Genomic DNA, 13,885 nt, shown 5'->3' with positions numbered 1-13,885 from the left:
GCCAGGCCAAAAGTTTTGGGACGTCTGCCTTTACATGCACATGAATGTAATATGGAGTTGTCCCGCCCTTTGCAGCTATAACAGCTTCAACTCTTCTGGGAAGGTTTAGGAGTGTGTTTATGGGAATTTTTGACCAATCCTCTAGAAGCACATTTGTGAGGTCAGGCACTGATGTTGGACGAGAAGGTCTGGCTCACAGTCTCCACTCTAATTCATCCCAAAGGTGTTCTATGGGGTTGAGGTCAGGACTCTGTGCAGGTCAGTCAAGTTCCTCCACACCAAGAATGGAGTTTCTAGGTTTGTTTTGGGGGAAATTATTTATTTAGATGTTTCACTTAGATTTTTTTATTAGCATTAATCTGTAGTGATTTAACTTTACTATTTAAATGCAGTAGGGAGACGTAAAGAGAGAAAAACATTGATTATTACATCAGCTTTATTTCAGTAGGAGGAAATAATGCTTCAGTTGATATAATAATTACTTAAATGAACTCCTATAATTAAGAGAAATGTAAGAAATGTACATGAGATCTAAATATATAATGAAACGTTATCCAATGAGCTCTCTCGGTTCAGTAACTCAAGTTAATTCACGTTTCTCTCTCTCTCTCTAGTAAAGATGCTCTTTAACTCCAGACCTCATCAGCTTTTATAACTAGACAGTATCCACAAACCAGACCAGTGCTAGTCCAGTTCCAACAATTAGCTACTTGAGTAGTTTTTCATTGGATACATTTTTACTCTAACTCAGTAACTACTGTTAATTTTACTTCAGTAAATATTTCCATAAGTACTTGTACTTTTATTTGAGTACAGATTTTCGATACTGTGCCCACCTCTGGTCATTTGTGATTAACAGTTTTCCATGCAGGTGGACACTGAGCTGTGTATTATTATTATTATTATTATTATTAAGTCTGTAAAAGAGATTAAAATAAATACAGTGAACATTTTCAGTGAACCATGTGGTTAAGTAGTGTTATTAAAGCACACAGGTCAGTACTTAAAAGGTTAAAACACACAGCATTATGTGGAGAGTGAAGCAGAAGCATTTCTTAATAAAGACATAAAATAAAGAGGCAGAATTATTCTTAAACCTCAGTATTTATTAATTTACAGTTATGACACACAGTGGTGAGGATAATAAAGTAAAATACTGATGGAAGTGTAAAACATAAATAGGGGTATAAACAGGTCACCCTTTACACACACTGGACTCATTACTCCAACACTCAACACTACAGGAAGGTCATTTTGTTCTCAAAATTCTGTGGCATTTCTCCTCACTCTAGAGTGCAGGTGAAGGGAATTTGGTCTTCACACTGTGATGAAGTCTTCAGGTAAAGGTATTTGTGTCTAAATGAAGAAAGTGTCAGATGGAACTACATTTTCAGCTGTGTGTGTGGTCAGATGGTGGGGATAAACAATCAAGAACAGGTCAAGTAACTGGAACTACCTTTTACTGTATTGCTGTGAAAGAAGAGTTTCCTTCACACCTGTCCCACCTGAACATGTACACAGATCCTGTGGAACTTCTACATTTCTGTTCTAAACATTTAACACACAACTTGAAAGTGAAAAACACTGGAGGAGAAATGAAACAGGACGTCTCCTCAGACACGTGGACCAGGAATGGTGAAGGAATAAAACAGTTTGAAGGCACTTAATAAAAATGTAATTAACAAAAAAAAAAAGCTATGCAAAAAGAGAGGAAAGTGATGGGGCATGAACATATCAGGAAAAAATAACATACTGGAAATAAAATAATAAACTGGATCTGAAGTCTTCAACCACTCATCACCATCCTGACGAGTTCTGGAGAAATGAGAGAGAGTCAGAGTCAGACTAATAACAATCCATCAGGTCCTGTACACTCAGTAATGTGCCCAGTTCTGTGTCTTTCAGTCAAGCACTGTTTCCATGGAAACGCCATTCAGGGGCAGTGGAAGCAGGATGCTCAGAGAAACTGAAAGCAGGAGGAGAAACTGTCCAGGACTACAGGAAGTTGTGCTAGGGTTAGAACATGTCCATATAAACACCCACACACAGACAGGGAGGTAAGGATGAACAGTGAGTAACAGAGCAGGAAGCTGTGAATCTTCACTGCACACGCCCCATGTAGAAGACCAGTGTGAGGAACACATACTGTTTTCTGTACAGTTTTTATTACTGCCTTGTTCACCTCTAACTTTATTTGTACCACAGCACTGTGGAGAGCCCATGTTATAAAGGTGTGTTTAGCTCCAAACACCTCTCAGTGAAACACCATGACCCGACTGACTGGTCAGCTGCTAATGTTCAGCTAATAAATGCCACCACATGCTCACTCTACCTAGCACATTCAATATCACCAGCTTCCTCATTTAACAGTTACAGTGCTCAACAGACAGCCCTTATCTCACCCAGAAAACAGGATGCTGCTGCTTTTCCAGGATGTTTTAAGATTTCAGACTGAGATTATTTATACAGTCATTACACTGGCCTCCTGTAGGACACATTATTATAGCACAGGGACAATGTAACACTCAGCAGTATTACAGGGAACCGACTCAAAATCACAGAATCCGGTCCCAGAATACGGAAATAGGATATAGGTCCTGAATATACAACAGGAACAGAACATTGTACCAGAATATAACTACAGAATAAGCTAAAGGAATTCCAGGATGCAGTCCAGGGATCCTGTCTGGGAACACAGCCCCAGAATACTCAAAACACAGCCCTCATACACAGAACCACAAAAAGTACTGTCCTACAATACAGGTGAAGAGTATGGTCCTTGGACACTAACACACTCCTGGAACACAGAACCGAAATACAGTCCTGGAATACTCAAATACAATCTGGGAATACAGGACTGCAGAGAATATAAATTCATGTGTAAATGATTCCTGACACCACCAACACTGCATGACCCGAACCCTGAAACAGTCATACAGAACAGGAAGAGAAAAAGGGGCGGTGCAGGGCATCAGCCAGTCCTGCTAAAGAGCCAGTTAGCACTGTGCTAGCCACAAGCAGATGCTACATGCTGTTTTTTTGTTTTTTTTAAAGGAACCCAAAGAAAGAGACAGATACGAGATAACTGTCCGTACCCAACACTCAGCCGGCCATGATGTGGCGCACAAAGGCTGTTGAGGTAGGGAGGGGGGGGCAAGGCAGGGAACAAAAACATGTATTAACAACATCTACACAAAGTATATTTAACACCTCTCTCATAAATCTCATACACACAGATTTTTGAGTTTTGTTTTACCTTCATAATTAATGCAGCCATTTGCATCTTCATGTCCCGCCAACAGTGTCTCTACTTCTTCTTCTGTCATCTTCTCACCTGCACACACACACACGCATATGTGAAAGGGGTGTGCTTTCTTGCATCAAAACTTTAAAACACAAAAATCTAAAGTTTGTTAAATTCCTGCATGAAACTGATGAAGCAGAACTACTTATGAGCTGGGTTTGAGATGTCACTAAAGTGTGTATAGATTGTGTAGGAGGAGGAGGAAGAAGAACTCAGTGGTCCATCACACTATAGTATAAGCTGAGAAGATATGCATGTGTGGATTTACCCAGCGTGGTGAGGACATGGCGTAGTTCTGCACCCATCACTGTCCCATTCCCCTCTTTATCAAACACCCTCAGACCCTCTACGAAGTCCTCAAACGAGCCCTGGTCCTTGTTCTTTGCGATGGCCTGAAGCATGGGCAGGAACTGCTCAAAATCCAGCATTTTAACATTCATCTCTGAGAAAGACAAAAAAGAAAGAACACAACTCAGCAAATATCGGGATAATCATGATACAGGCCACACACAGCCAAATATTTTGTGCACGTCATCACTTTAAGACAACTGCTTTTAACCAAAACCATTCCTTTTTAAACAGACTTCTTCTGTATAAAAGCAGTTCATGGGTGGAGCTTCACATGAGCTCAGCGTGTCACTGTATGACAGTTTTGGACTAAACACAAGTGACCTGCAAATGTTTTGAATAATTATACATTTAAAATTAGAGCCAAGATCCAACAGTGAGTATCAGGGTCTTTCTTGCCAGCCTTTCCTCTTCTGTTCCAGCTCTTTTATCACCTGTAACATACCTATGCAGATTAAGGAGCTACCTCTTTTGTGAGATAACAATATGGTCTTAATCAGTGTAGTGGACTTCGTTAGCTCTTACCTACCCGGATCATGTGTGTACAGCTTGATGACCACTGCGATGTAAAATAAACCTTTACTAAATCATTAGGTGTTAGTTTGATGAACATTTATATGAAGCCTCTAATTCACAGTGCATCATTTAACAGAGTTAACACACACACCCTCCCTCTACATTACTGACACACACAGAGTACTCAAGTCTGCACTTTAACAACTCACACTAATGGAAATGAAAAAACGTCAATATTTCACAGGGTTAAATGCTGCTACATGTTCCAGCCTGTAAGAGAACCACAACAATCTTAGTGTCTGAAAGAGAACGCTAAATACCACAGGAATAAATACCCAAGCTGATTATCTTCAGCTACCATCTAAAACTTAGCTTGAAATCTCACCGAGACGTGAACGTTTCGATGTAGTTCTGGTTTTGCACAAGACACACAAGACGTTAGAATTGTCTGTTCCTATTATTCTGACCTTCAGCTTTGGGGTTTCCAAGTACTTTGAGCACTTCGGCATTGACAGGGTTCTGACCCAGAGCTCGCATCACGTCTCCACACTGACTGTAGCTGATCTTCCCATCTCCTGTTCGGTCAAACAGCAGGAAGGCTTCCTTAAACTCTGAGAAATACACAGAAACATACACATGAGCGAACACGGAGAATTTACTACATAAGCAGATAACACACGGGTGTTTTAACATGCTTCAGTGTCTAACTTCTAACACACACCATCACACAGCAGAGGTTAAAGGTTATCTGATTATATGACCAGAATTAATTACTTTAAGTCAGGAAGGTGAAGACATTTACGACAGTGTTATAACAGATTATAGCTAGATATTGATTAAAGGGTTTGGATACGATTGTACTTGATCAATTAGAAGAGCTGCAAATCAGTTTTATGATAGATTGTTTCTCTATTAACAGCTCATCCACAGGGATGTGTACTGCAGATGCTCCACATGGTCGACTGTCAGGACAGAGGAGTTTACGGTTTGTGTTTCTCTGTAACATTGGCTGGTGAGGAAGCCACAGTTATAGCATTACTATAATGCAAGACATTAAATGCATCTATAAACTGATAAAAAGTCTGACAAGTTACAGTTAAAATAAATAAAACATGTAACCGTTGGTACACCGATGTAGAACAAGAGAAATAAAACAATAAGCAGCATGCTGTTAGAGAAAAACCATCAAAATTTACATTAGGCCATATCACACCACTCCAGTGTTTACAGAAGATCCCTGAGGGTTTTATTCCTTAGATCATTTTTGAAACCTTTATATGAAATATCACTCAGACAGCTAAAGGAACAAGTTAAACCATTTCAACATGTTTATTTTGGTGTTTTGGGGAAGTCCTTTCAAATATTACAGTGATGAAGTAAGTGTGTGTGTGTTGGAGGGGAAGTGTTAGCAGCAGCTGTGTGTGTGTGTGTGTAAAACACACTCAATAAGGGCAAGAGTGTGTGCCTGGAGGTGGTGTGGCTGTTTAGTTGTGAGGAATGCAGGCTGATGCAGTCTGAACACTCCTCTACACTTCTGACCTTATATGGTAAGGGGGTGTGTACACACATCTACGCTCCTGACCTTATATGGTAAAGGGGGAGTGCGGGAGAAAAACACCACACAGAACTTGCAGAGACACAGGAAATAACAGTTGAGGAACCGAGAGGAACGCAGCCTAAAAAGGGTTCAGGATCATTACCGATAAAGTGGGTACAGAGTCAGAAGATAAACTAAGTGAACAACAGCAGAGGCTGCAGATAAACAAAGCACAGACCCCACAGCTACAAGGGACAATGGTCTACTTTTCCCCATTTAAAGCATGTGTAGTGCTAGATTTAACACACCGGTGTATCCTTATTTCTTCTTTTTCCCCTGTTAAAATTTCCTAAGATTTTGTCAATAACATTTTCAGCTGCAAACAGAAGAGCAGTTTTCTGTGCACTTTCAGTCTGTGTATGTGATGTTAGCTACTAACTTCTGTAATGTTAGCTATATACATGTTCCTAACAGAAGCTGACTGATTTTATTTGATATTAATGTAATAAAACATTAGTGAATGTGAATCAGCACATCTTTCAATAAGAGCTGAGAGAAACATTACTAATATGAGACGGAGGAAGGGGCAGGGCTTTCAGGGGGTCAGTTGATGGGCATGGACTACTGATCAGAAGGTCAAGGGTTCAAGCCCCAGCATCGCCAGGATGCCAGTGATGGGTCCCTGAGCAAGGCCCTTAACCCTATAATCTCCAGAGGCACTGACCTCCCACCAGACTGGGCTGTGTGAAGAGAACTGTGCTGTAATGTACACACAACATAAAGAAAGCACCTTTTCCTAATGTCCACAAGTCACATATACACACGTCAATCACTCCAGGTTCATGTGTCCATTTCTTTATCTGCCGTTTAAAGAAACTGTTTTGGTGGATTATCATGTAACTACAAAACATTCTCTGATAAAATACAGATCAGAGAGTTTACCTTCATTACACCTGTACAGTATGAAGCAGTCAGGACATCGGTACAGGTACAACAATACATTGGTCTCAAACATCACCTGATTGCTGTACTGTAATATCTGTTTCTACTACATTCACTCATGTGTTAGGGTTTCCATAAGCACAAAGCCATCATGCCATGATTAGTGACCTCTCCTTTGACCATGCCAAATACTTTCAATACTACAGGTCACTAGTTCTTAGAGTCCACTCACCGGCTGGTTTTACCTACACACACACACTCACACACACAAAACCCTGTCAGACATGAACACACAGCCTGGAACAGACAGTCTGGACAATAGAAATACACAGAATTCAGGTTAAACACTGATTATATAGAAATATACACATTACTGTAGAGACAACACATCATATTAATTCAATTCAGTTTTATTTGTATAGCGCTTTTAACAATGAACATGTCTCAGAGCAGCTTTACAGAAACATGAGAAACACGAAACATGCAAAATGTCCTAAATGTTAGACAATATTAAATAATCAAATTAAATATTTACTCACCAAGAATCTGATCCTCCGAGAAGTCAGACTGGATATGTCCACAGTATAGAGAAGAATTAAAAGAAAACACACATTATTAGCCGCTTTAAACACTGAAATGTTAAGTAAAATGATTTAATAAAATAAAACAGCCGCGCGTGCTCCAGCTCCTGAGGTAAAGTTAGCATTGTTAGCTAACGGAGTTACCTCAGGCTTTAAGGCCTCTACACTGCGAGCCGTCCAAAGAGCGCACACACACACTAAAATTCACAAGTTGGTTAATTCGTATTATTATTATTATTGGTGTTGAAACGGTGTTTTCTCAGCCACTCACCATTGTGACAGATGAGGCGAGATGAAGCGAGACAGCGGAAGGAGAAACGAGCCGAACACCGAGACTCCAAACCCTGAGCGCCTTCTCCTGTGCTGACTGAGCGGTGGGGGGTTTTATACACGTGACGTCACCACGAGCCGAACAGCATCGACCAATCAGATGACGCATGCTGCAGGGTCGCACAAATCATTTACATTAGCGGTCAGTTTTGTACTGACCCTTAACTTGCATTTTATTCTGCATTCACACTTAGATACGTTTATATTAACATGTCTGTGTTTACAGCTTATATTTACAGTTACACTAAATTTTACAGACGTGCTAAAATGCTCCGAGTTATTTATGATGCTTGAGAGACGCTAACACCCTAACATTATTGGACCACTGACCACTACCTTACTCCTGAGTGCTACTGCTACACTTCTGCTAGCACAAGAGCATGAGGATCAAACATGCTATCATCCACAAAATGTACACCTACACTGTTCTCTCAGTCACTCTCAGTAAGCACTTTATCCCTGTCAGAGAGAAGGGGGATCCAGAGAGAGGCAGGAATACACCTGGACAGGACACCAGGTCATTGGAACTGACCAAAACCCAGTAACACCCCTTCAAATAAAAAGCAATTCGAGCCATTTAGTGTTCACTAGGAATAAATATGTTATACCATTTGTTCATTCAATTCAATTTAATTAAATTCAAAAAACATTACTTATCCCCAGGGCCAATTTAAGGCACACAGAGAAGTTACAAAAGATCAGTGCAAATACAAATTAAAATAAAATAGTTGTAATGATAAATGGAATAAGTCTGTCAGTGCAAAAAGCTTTGAGTAAAAATCTGTATAAAATACCTGTAAGAGTAAAAATCTGTATAAAATATCTGTAAATAAATATAAACTGTTTAAACTGTGTGAATAGCTACTGTTTAATAGCCAAAACAAAGGAGAAAGAAGAAGAAGAAAGTAGAAGAAGGTGAAATTGAGGTTTTAAACTTTCTGTTAATAATCTGTTAATAATAAATGTGACTAAGAGAAAGTGACACATATAATTGTTTTATTTTCAACGCACAGATTTACAACACTTACACACAATACAGGACATCATGATCATGAACAGTGTGTGTGTGTGTGTTTAGAGTCTCTGGACTGTTCTGTGGTCTAAAACACAGCATGTTGATACGAGTCACACACTCACTTTATATCTCCGCTGTTAAATTAATATTATTAACAGTTTGTGTTTATTGAGGATGAACATGTTGGACGTTCTTAAGCTCTGGTGTTCTACCTGCCTGTGGTGTAGGGTCACTGCGTGTCCTCTCCACATTTAAAGCGTATGAAGTCGAGAACCCGTGCATTCTGCAGAGCGAGGTACTGTCCCACTGTGTACTGGGGTTCTAACAGGAAGTTCTGAGCTAAGAGGCGTGTCTCTGATTCTCCACACGACACATCGCCTACGTCCCCCAGGCTCAGAGGCGCCTCACCCACAATGTGCTGCCCCAGTTTTTTACCCAGTACCTCCTCCTGCCCCTCAGGCCCACCCTGGAACACCACAAGAGCTCCGTAACGCCCCATCAGCACGCCACTCCGCCCCAACACCGCCCCGTGTACATATGACCCCAAACACCACTCAGATGGCATGCCCACAGACACCGCCCGTCTCATTGAAATATTCTCACCAAGACGCCCTGAGAGAGAGAGAGACAGAGAGAAACAGAGAGAGAGAGAGAGACAGAGAGAGACAGAAAGAGAGAGAGAGAGTGAGAGGTGTATTTTATTTATGTGTATGTTAATTTTATTTAATGTGAAGCTTAATTTCTCCTTAAAACTTCACTAGACGCAGATTTAGAACTTTAATCAATTTTCTTCATTACATAAAATAAGAATAATTAGGGACCTGCTTTCTGAATAGTAATAAAAAGTGGGCGTGTCAGAGTTTTTTCTTTAAATGGTAACTGCAATTGTTTTGTCACAGTCACTGTCTGGAGGCAGGTTTAACAGTGTTTTAGTGTAGTTGCTTTCTAAGACAGCAGAAAGTGCTATACCACACACACACACACAGTTTAAAACACTGCTACACATGCTGTTTGTGTTACCTATAGCGAGGGCCAGCCGGTCAGCAACGGAGGAACCTTCAGGAACAGCGAGGTTACACACATCCTCAGCAGACAACACACTCTGTAAACACACACACACACACACACACTCCAGGTTTCTAATGTGTTATAAGGTGTTATAAGGTGTTATAATATAACATATAGTAGATTATAATACGTTATAATGAGGAAACATGGAGAAGCTGGAACCTTAGAGCCTGACCTTCACATATCCAGCCCGGGTCCTGCTCTGATGATGCTCCATTGTAGCGAAGGCAACGTCCTGCACCAGCTGCTGAAACATCTCATTCCTCGCTACAAAATCAGTCTCACAGTTCACCTGAACACACACACACACAGTTCAGCACACTGCACTGGACACAGAATATACCTGCAGTGTAGTAATGTGTTAAACTCCTCAGTGTGAACAGAGTAAACTGATTGAGTCTAATCTAAGACAAATCTGATTGAAGGTGTGTTTAAGTACAGAATAACAAAAAAAAACCCATTTCATTTCTTAATGAATGACAGCTCACTGAAGATGTCTACTTCCTGTTATCACTGCCACTATAGCAGCTATATACCATCACCCCCCAGCATAAAACTGTTTTCCAATTACACCCATTACAATCTGTGTGTGTGTGTATGTGCGTGTAATGAGTTGTGTTCAGTCTCACCTCCACCATAACAGCTGTGTTTTCCTTCCTCAGCAGAGCGATCAGACCCTCTGAGGTTCTACGGTTCTCCAGTTTACTTGCTTTACTCCAGCCTTCCTTCTGAGCCTGATCATGGAGCCAGTGTTCTGCCTGAACTCCACACACACACCACACACACACCCTTATTAACATAACGGGATTCAGAACTTCCTGTCCACATTACACACACACACACACACAGCTCACCTGTGTGATGTCATTGTTGAACTTCTCTAGAGCTTTCTTACAGTTGATGAAGGTGTAGCCCGTGGTCTTCCGCAGTTTCACCAGAAGAGCTTTATCAGCTGAGAACACTGAGCGTCCCGTGTGTACACACACCACACACCCCGCTAACCTCACCTGAACACACACACACACACTGTTCAATTAAACATCAAGATTCAAGAAGCTTTATTGTCATTTCCCCCACATGTATCTGACGCAGTACAGAGTGAAATGAAACAGCGTTTCTCCAGGACCTGGTGCTACAGAAACATATAACAAAGATCAAACACAAGAACAACACAGAGCTAGGACCAGAGGTTTGTCCAAGACACATAAAGAAGATTTTTTCATTATAAACTGATCACCAGACTCTACAGATTATTATAGATATTGAATTAAAGTTATTAAAGTGTTAATAAAGAGTTTAGATATAGTGTTAAAGGACACAGGACGGGTCAGGGCTGTTTGGCAGTAAAATGGGGACCAACACAATATTAGGCAGGTGGTCATTATGTTATCATATTTATATATATATGTATAAAATTTTACATTGCGTATATATATGTGTGTGTGTGTGTGTGTGTGTGTGTGTGTGTGTGTTGTATCTTGTAACGGTCTAAGCTTCTGTAACAAGAATTTCCCTCATCATGAGATCAATAAAGTCGATCTCTCTATCAGTGATGATTATACAGCGCTGGAGTGTACACTAGATGTAGTAGGATATAATTATATTATTAGTAATGTTAGTGCAGAGTTGGAGTGATCATCTGAGCTAAAATCTCACTCTTACCTTAGACATGTGTGATCTGAGAGAGGAGAATAAACTGGAGGCCGCCATGTTGCTGCGGAATGTCACTCCTGCACGCGCACTACGGAAAGCATGAAGGACACGAGACCACTACTTCCGCCGGTGTATGTGTGTGTGTGTGTGTGCGAGAGAGAGAGAGAGACAGAGACACCTAGCGGGCAGAAAGAGAAATGCTGCCTGTGTGGTGTCCGTGTTCAGTACGGGTGGACAGTGTGGTGTCCGTGTTCAGTACGGGTGGACAGTGTGGTGTCCGTGTTCAGTACCGATGGACAGTGTGGTGTCCGTGTTCAGTACCGATGGACAGTGTGGTGTCCGTGTTCAGTACCGATGGACAGTGTGGTGTCCGTGTTCAGTACCGATGGACAGTGTGGTGTCCGTGTTCAGTACCGATGGACAGTGTGGTGTCCGTGTTCAGTACCGATGGACAGTGTGGTGTCCGTGTTCAGTACCGATGGACAGTGTGGTGTCCGTGTTCAGTACCGATGGACAGTGTGGTGTCCGTGTTCAGTACGGGTGGACAGTGTGGTGTCCGTGTTCAGTACCAATGGACAGTGTGGTGTCCGTGTTCAGTACGGGTGGACAGTGTGGTGTCCGTGTTCAGTACGGGTGGACAGTGTGGTGTCCGTGTTCAGTACGGGTGGACAGTGTGGTGTCCGTGTTCAGTACGGGTGGACAGTGTGGTGTCCGTGTTCAGTACCGGTGGACAGTGTGGTGTCCGTGTTCAGTACGGGTGGACAGTGTGGTGTCCGTGTTCAGTACCGGTGGACAGTGTGGTGTCCGTGTTCAGTACCGATGGACAGTGTGGTGTCCGTGTTCAGTACGGGTGGACAGTGTGGTGTCCGTGTTCAGTACCAATGGACAGTGTGGTGTCCGTGTTCAGTACGGGTGGACAGTGTGGTGTCCGTGTTCAGTACGGGTGGACAGTGTGGTGTCCGTGTTCAGTACCGATGGACAGTGTGGTGTCCGTGTTCAGTACCGATGGACAGTGTGGTGTCCGTGTTCAGTACGGGTGGACAGTGTGGTGTCCGTGTTCAGTACCGATGGACAGTGTGGTGTCCGTGTTCAGTACTGATGGACAGTGTGGTGTCCGTGTTCAGTACCGATGGACAGTGTGGTGTCCGTGTTCAGTACCGATGGACAGTGTGGTGTCCGTGTTCAGTACCGATGGACAGTGTGGTGTCCGTGTTCAGTACCGATGGACAGTGTGGTGTCCGTGTTCAGTACCAATGGACAGTGTGGTGTCCGTGTTCAGTACGGGTGGACAGTGTGGTGTCCATGTTCAGTACCAATGGACAGTGTGGTGTCCGTGTTCAGTACGGGTGGACAGTGTGGTGTCCATGTTCAGTACCAATGGACAGTGTGGTGTCCGTGTTCAGTATGGGTGGACAGTGTGGTGTCCATGTTCAGTACGGGTGGACAGTGTGGTGTCCGTGTTCAGTACGGGTGGACAGTGTGGTGTCCGTGTTCAGTACCAATGGACAGTGTGGTGTCCATGTTCAGTACGGGTGGACAGTGTGGTGTCCGTGTTCAGTACGGGTGGACAGTGTGGTGTCCATGTTCAGTACCAATGGACAGTGTGGTGTCCATGTTCAGTACGGGTGGACAGTGTGGTGTCCATGTTCAGTACCAATGGACAGTGTGGTGTCCGTGTTCAGTATGGGTGGACAGTGTGGTGTCCATGTTCAGTACCAATGGACAGTGTGGTGTCCGTGTTCAGTACGGGTGGACAGTGTGGTGTCCGTGTTCAGTACGGGTGGACAGTGTGGTGTCCGTGTTCAGTACGGGTGGACAGTGTGGTGTCCGTGTTCAGTACGGGTGGACAGTGTGGTGTCCGTGTTCAGTACGGGTGGACAGTGTGGTGTCCGTGTTCAGTACGGGTGGACAGTGTGGTGTCTGTGAATTTCAATTTAATTCAGTTTATTTGTATAGCTTCATAGAAGTAGAGAAACAGAGAAAAGAAATGATAAAGTTTAAAGTTATTATTTTATATTCTTACATTCTATTCTCAAAATATTCTGCCCTTCAGGTGATGTTTATGGAGTTTGTGGAGTTTCTCTGCACCTCTCAGGTCATTGCCCAGGCTCTGTTGGCTCTCTGCTTCATGGGTAAGTGAATCTCAAGATTCAAGAAGCTTTATTGTCATTTCCCCCACATGTATCTGACGCAGTACAGAGTGATATGAAACAGTGTTTCTCCAGGACCTGGTGCTACAGAAACATACAACAACAAAGAGTTCAACACAAAACACCACCACAGAGCTAGGACAGAAGATTGTCTTAGACACGTAAAGTGCACAGTGTGCAGCTAGGTGCAAACAGAGCATAGACAAGACAAAAGACAAGAAATACAAGAAAGACAACACAAAAGAACACAGGACACTTAGCGCTGAAATCTATCTATTAAATATTTGAATCTATTCAGATATTGTGAGGTGAAATTTCTCCAAATCTTTGGTCAGTTGTGTTTCTCTGGGTTCTTTCACGGCCAGATGAAGTCTCCTGAGGACAGTGAGTGATATACATCAGTGCCTGTGTAGGATCTGTCACAGTGCTGTTCTATGGGCG

The 13,885-nt window shown here is 42.4% G+C and overlaps 2 protein-coding genes across 3 annotated transcripts; both read right to left on the bottom strand.

Moving 5' to 3' along the window:
* Positions 1 to 1,085: 1,085 nt before the first annotated feature.
* On the bottom strand, positions 1,086 to 7,682 carry myl6 (myosin, light chain 6, alkali, smooth muscle and non-muscle). Of its 2 annotated transcripts, XM_058403269.1 has the most exons (7): positions 7,500 to 7,682; positions 7,187 to 7,214; positions 4,636 to 4,779; positions 3,573 to 3,746; positions 3,257 to 3,334; positions 3,096 to 3,131; positions 1,086 to 1,815 (listed from the first exon to the last, which is right to left on the bottom strand). In XM_058403269.1, exons 1-6 carry the CDS (start codon positions 7,665 to 7,667, stop codon positions 3,103 to 3,105), a joined length of 621 nt encoding a protein of 206 aa, XP_058259252.1. In that variant the 5' UTR covers positions 7,668 to 7,682; the 3' UTR covers positions 1,086 to 1,815; positions 3,096 to 3,102. The 2 variants fall into 2 exon arrangements, with proteins under 2 accessions (XP_058259252.1, XP_058259251.1); XM_058403268.1 differs by lacking the exon at positions 3,096 to 3,131.
* Positions 7,683 to 8,537: 855 nt separating this feature from the next.
* tsfm (Ts translation elongation factor, mitochondrial) lies at positions 8,538 to 11,430 on the bottom strand. Its single transcript, XM_058402159.1, has 6 exons — positions 11,304 to 11,430; positions 10,496 to 10,648; positions 10,271 to 10,399; positions 9,817 to 9,933; positions 9,594 to 9,675; positions 8,538 to 9,185 (listed from the first exon to the last, which is right to left on the bottom strand). The coding sequence occupies exons 1-6, from the start codon at positions 11,349 to 11,351 to the stop codon at positions 8,803 to 8,805; spliced, it is 912 nt and encodes a 303-aa protein (XP_058258142.1). The 5' UTR covers positions 11,352 to 11,430; the 3' UTR covers positions 8,538 to 8,802.
* Between the last annotated feature and the right edge of the window lie 2,455 nt (positions 11,431 to 13,885).

The sequence above is a fragment of the Hemibagrus wyckioides genome, linkage group LG11 (assembly GCF_019097595.1).
Source record: "Hemibagrus wyckioides isolate EC202008001 linkage group LG11, SWU_Hwy_1.0, whole genome shotgun sequence".
NCBI lineage: Eukaryota > Metazoa > Chordata > Actinopteri > Siluriformes > Bagridae > Hemibagrus > Hemibagrus wyckioides.
The sequence above is the reverse complement of the archived record's forward strand: the minus strand, read 5'-3'. Positions and strand labels throughout refer to the sequence as shown.

Coding starts and splice junctions, on each gene's coding strand:
- myl6 (XM_058403269.1), bottom strand. CDS start 7,667: ATGCGTCATCTGATTGGTCGATGCTGTTCGGCTCGTGGTGACGTCACG. Junction 7,215..7,499: donor TCGCCTCATCTGTCACAATG/GTGAGTGGCTGA, acceptor GGACATATCCAG/TCTGACTTCTCGGAGGATCA. Junction 3,132..3,256: donor TGGCTGCATTAATTATGAAG/GTAAAACAAAAC, acceptor CTACCTCAACAG/CCTTTGTGCGCCACATCATG.
- tsfm (XM_058402159.1), bottom strand. CDS start 11,351: ATGGCGGCCTCCAGTTTATTCTCCTCTCTCAGATCACACATGTCTAAG. Junction 10,649..11,303: donor TCAGATCACACATGTCTAAG/GTAAGAGTGAGA, acceptor GTGTGTGTTCAG/GTGAGGTTAGCGGGGTGTGT. Junction 9,186..9,593: donor CCGGCTGGCCCTCGCTATAG/GTAACACAAACA, acceptor TCTCTCTCTCAG/GGCGTCTTGGTGAGAATATT.